A 3,806-nucleotide genomic window follows, 5' to 3' on the forward strand; every position below is an offset into this window, starting at 1 on the left:
CATCACAGGCACCCCCATGCTGCGTGGGAGTTGCCTAAGCAGCAAGCGCCTGCAGCAAAGAGCACCAATTCCCAGACCCACCGTTCCCTCCCCGGCCCTCCAAGGTGCCAGCTGCTCAAGGGGGAGGTACGCTCCCCATCACGGGCTCCCCCATGCTGCGTGGGAGCTGCCTAAGCAGCAAGCGCCTGCAGCAAAGAGCACCAATTCCCAGACCCACCGTTCCCTCCCCGGCCCTCCAAGGTGCCAGCTGCTCAAGGGGGAGGTGAGAGAAAGCACCTGGCAAGGAGGAGTCAGGAGGAGAGGGGAGGGATAGGGAGCAAAAAATTAGGAGGGGATAAGGAGGGAATAAAACCAACTCCCACCCTGGTTTCTCACCGTATTTCTTATTGAACAGGTCCTGGACTTGTTCCCGCAGCGTGTTAGCGATGTCTATTCTAGAAAGCCTGGCATCATAATTTTCTGTAAAATAAAGAAACAATTATGGACTTCTGCTGGTAAATTAAAAGGCACTCTGTGACTTTTAAGTAATGCCATTTTCTAATTATAGGAAAGTCCTTATCTTGCAATTAGCTAATCTCTGGAGTGGGCCATTCAAAGTCCTTAAAAATAATCTAAACAGAAATATGTTTTTTTTCCCCCGCCTGTTTGCTAAGAATAAAAGCCGCATGAAATCGAAGATTCAGTTGCGATAATTACCAGCGTTAAAATAAAACGCGCTCCAAAGCCTCTCTGAAAAGCCAAAGCCTTTGAAAAGCCTCCATCCCTCTCTGCAAACCCTCGCAGGCCCCTGTGGCCCGAGGAAAAGGGATGCTCAAGCAGGGCAGCACTTGCCCCCCCCAGCCCACGGGCTTCTCACCATCGCTCCTTTCCCTGGTGGAGCTGCCGTGCCGGCTGCCGGTATGTGCCGGATGGGAGCGGTGTTTATACAAACATCGCCTGGGTGGAAAAAGCCCCGGAAAAGGCCAACTCTGAGGCTTGGAAGACGTAATTATGCATCCCGCAAGGTCAGACGGCGAGATAAGCAAAGCTGGTTAATTAGGGCACCATCCAGAGCGCTTCGAGGCTCTTGGACCTATGGGACTGCCCGCCCCGGCTGCGCATCTTGTCTTCTGGTTGTCTGTCCTTCCCATCCTCTCACCTCACCTCCTCCTCTCCTCTCCTCCCTCCCATCCTTGCCTTGCCTTGCCCCTCCGCCAACCCACCGAGCCCTGACACCCCGCAGCCGCTCCCTTCCCACATCTGTTTGCTCTATGCAGCCCCCACAACAGGCCAGGGACTCTGCCTCAAACCTCCCCCAGATGCCTCCAGGCCCTCACCTTGAAAGCCCTGTCTCTTCACAGCGTCCTCCAGCAGCGCCTCGCTCGAGTCCCTCTCGCTGGCGGCTGAGACAGGGGACATAAGAGGAATTAGGGTTTGCGGTGCCGCCAAGGGGGACGCACAGGAGGGGGTTTCCAACCAAAAAACGAGGTGGGGAGGGAAGGCAAGAGACGCGCTGTAGGAAAACGCTCTCACTCCTCTCCTACCTAGTCTTTAACGGCCCGGCTGCCGGGCGTCTCGCAGCCTACCTTTGGCTGCCGGGCTGTCTGACGCCGGCTCCTTTACGCCCTCCGCCAGCAGCTCCGGTCTGGAAAACAGCGAGAAGCAGAGGGCACGCGAGTGAGCTCCCCGGCCAGCAACACCCTGCTGCTCCAGCATCCCCTAGGACAACGCTCCTACAGCCACAAACCACTAACTGTGTCTGGCTAATGCAATTTTAAAGCTCCTGCAATGCAGCGGGGGAACTTTGGAAGTAATTTTCATGCTGACAGACTCTTTAGTGAGCCAATGTGACGCTCCTCAGGATAAGATTAAGCTGGAGATGGCTGAGCAGCTTAAATCAGCTGTTACAGACATTTGGGAAACACGGTCCTGCACGTTTCTCGGGGATGGGAGAAGCCGTGCACGGCTCCTTTCAACATACGGTTGGCCCCAAAAATTGTCACTTGGGTATCTAATGCTAAAACCACACAGTGAGGCGACAGCAGGGCTCGTTACGAGCTGCGCTACAGAGAAAGGGGTCTGGGATGGGGACAGGAGAACCACCAAAACACGGTCAGGTTGGCCTGGGAGCTCCTGGTCCGACGCCACAAAATCTCTGCGCTCCCAACATTTATTTTCTGTTTCAGCTGCCCACCATGTTGGTTGCACCAGCTCTCTCCTCCGCGAGGGATGCAGAGTCAGCATTTGGGTGAGAACCCCCCCAAAATACCTACAGACATTTATCAATCCATCTCTGCCAGATCCGTTCCCTCTTTCAGGGCAATGCTGTTGCGTTACATCGGTCGTGGCTTCTCACAGCCCCCCCAGCTCCTGTGACACACCCTACTCCCCTGTGCAACGACAGCATCTTCCCTGATGCCCGCAGCATCCCGCTGAGGCACAGATGTGCACATCTGGACCTTGGCTGGAGCCGCTTCCCATAAGAAAACCCTCCAGGGCTCCCAGCCCCATTTCTTGCCCCATGCCCGAGCACCCTGAAGGTTAAAGGCTCTGGCTCCTCCCACCCACCCTTGGGTGCTCCTTGCTGCTGTGGCCAAACCTTTGCAGAAGTGGGTTAAAACCCCAAAAGACATTGAGGGAGAGATGACAACACCACCGCTGCCTCTCGGGGATGGCTCCGACAAAGCAACAACCCCTGGTTTGCTTCTAATCAAGCAAATTTATTGAAGGCGACCAAGTGACGGATCTTCCCCAGGACACTGCACAGCAGCAGGAGCTCCGAGCAGGAACATCCTCCCCAAGGGACGGCCACTCCACCTGTCTTACCTTTTAATGACAAACTGGATGTTGTTGCTCGCTTGCAGGATCTTCTTCAGCTTGGCAATCCCGAAGCAGTTGGGGCGCCGCAGCAGGATGCCCTCCGGCAAGCCCACAACGAACAGGTCCTCGGGATACATCAGGAACTTGGAGTAGGGAACTTTGACCGGCTCAGATATTCCTATGGCTTTCGCTGCGTGGGGACCAATTCTCGTTAGTTTGCTGGACCTCCACGTCGGGTCAAAGCAGCTGCATGCCCAGCGCCTAACCCTGCCCGAGAGCATCCCGGCCCTTCTCCTTTCCCCCGGTCACGATGGGCTCTCCCGGCCCAGGGGCTGCAGCTCAGCTCTGTCCCCGGCTTTTGGGGACCGCTGGGCAGAGCTGTGTCTCCTGGTCCTGCCAGGGGCAAAAAACTTTCTGCCGGCTCTCAAAATGCACGTGTGACCTCACTTGTATTTTTTCTGGGTTAAATAACCTTTCTAAAAAGGGGTGAGCAGAGCATGCCGAGTGCCAGCCCCCGGCGCTGGGGTCCCGCCAGCCTTCCTGGGCCACACCATGACCACCTCGGGTGGAAAAACCTCTCTGATATTTTGAACAAGTGATGAGGGGAAACACTTTGGTCCTTCCCTCCACATGAGAAAGGCTGAAGGTCACGGCAGCAATTCCTGGGCTGCAGCCAGCAAAAAGGCATCGAGGAAACCAAGGGGAAGAGCTGCAATAACAAGGCCCGGGGAGATTTCAAATGCATTTGTAAACTCAGCAGACAGCAAATGAACAAATTAGATTGCACCTTTACTCAGCCGCTGGTTTGGAAATGGTAGGTGACATTTCTGAGCAATTAGGGGCTCCCCATGGCAGAGGCCGGCACTCGGCATAATGAACATGTGTTAATGACCGTCTTACCGTATCTTGTGTTGAACAAAATTTCAACTTGTTTCCTCAAATGACTTAAAACATCCCCTATACCATCTGCAAAAAAAAAAAAAAAAAAAAAAAAAAAAAAAAAAAAA

The 3,806-nt window shown here is 54.4% G+C and overlaps 1 protein-coding gene across 1 annotated transcript in view; it reads right to left on the minus strand.

The window, feature by feature from the left end:
- Positions 1-3,806, minus strand: part of GTF2IRD1 (GTF2I repeat domain containing 1) — a 46,933-nt gene that overhangs the window by 15,859 nt on the left and 27,268 nt on the right. Inside the window, 5 exon segments of the mRNA XM_009276402.1 lie at positions 376-459; positions 1,317-1,371; positions 1,573-1,624; positions 2,806-2,989; positions 3,700-3,756. Of these exon segments, the coding sequence (XP_009274677.1) occupies positions 376-459; positions 1,317-1,371; positions 1,573-1,624; positions 2,806-2,989; positions 3,700-3,756 (432 nt within the window).

Source organism: Aptenodytes forsteri, unplaced genomic scaffold (assembly GCF_000699145.1).
Source record: "Aptenodytes forsteri isolate BGI_AS27 unplaced genomic scaffold, ASM69914v1 Scaffold209, whole genome shotgun sequence".
Classification (NCBI taxonomy): Eukaryota; Metazoa; Chordata; class Aves; order Sphenisciformes; family Spheniscidae; genus Aptenodytes; species Aptenodytes forsteri.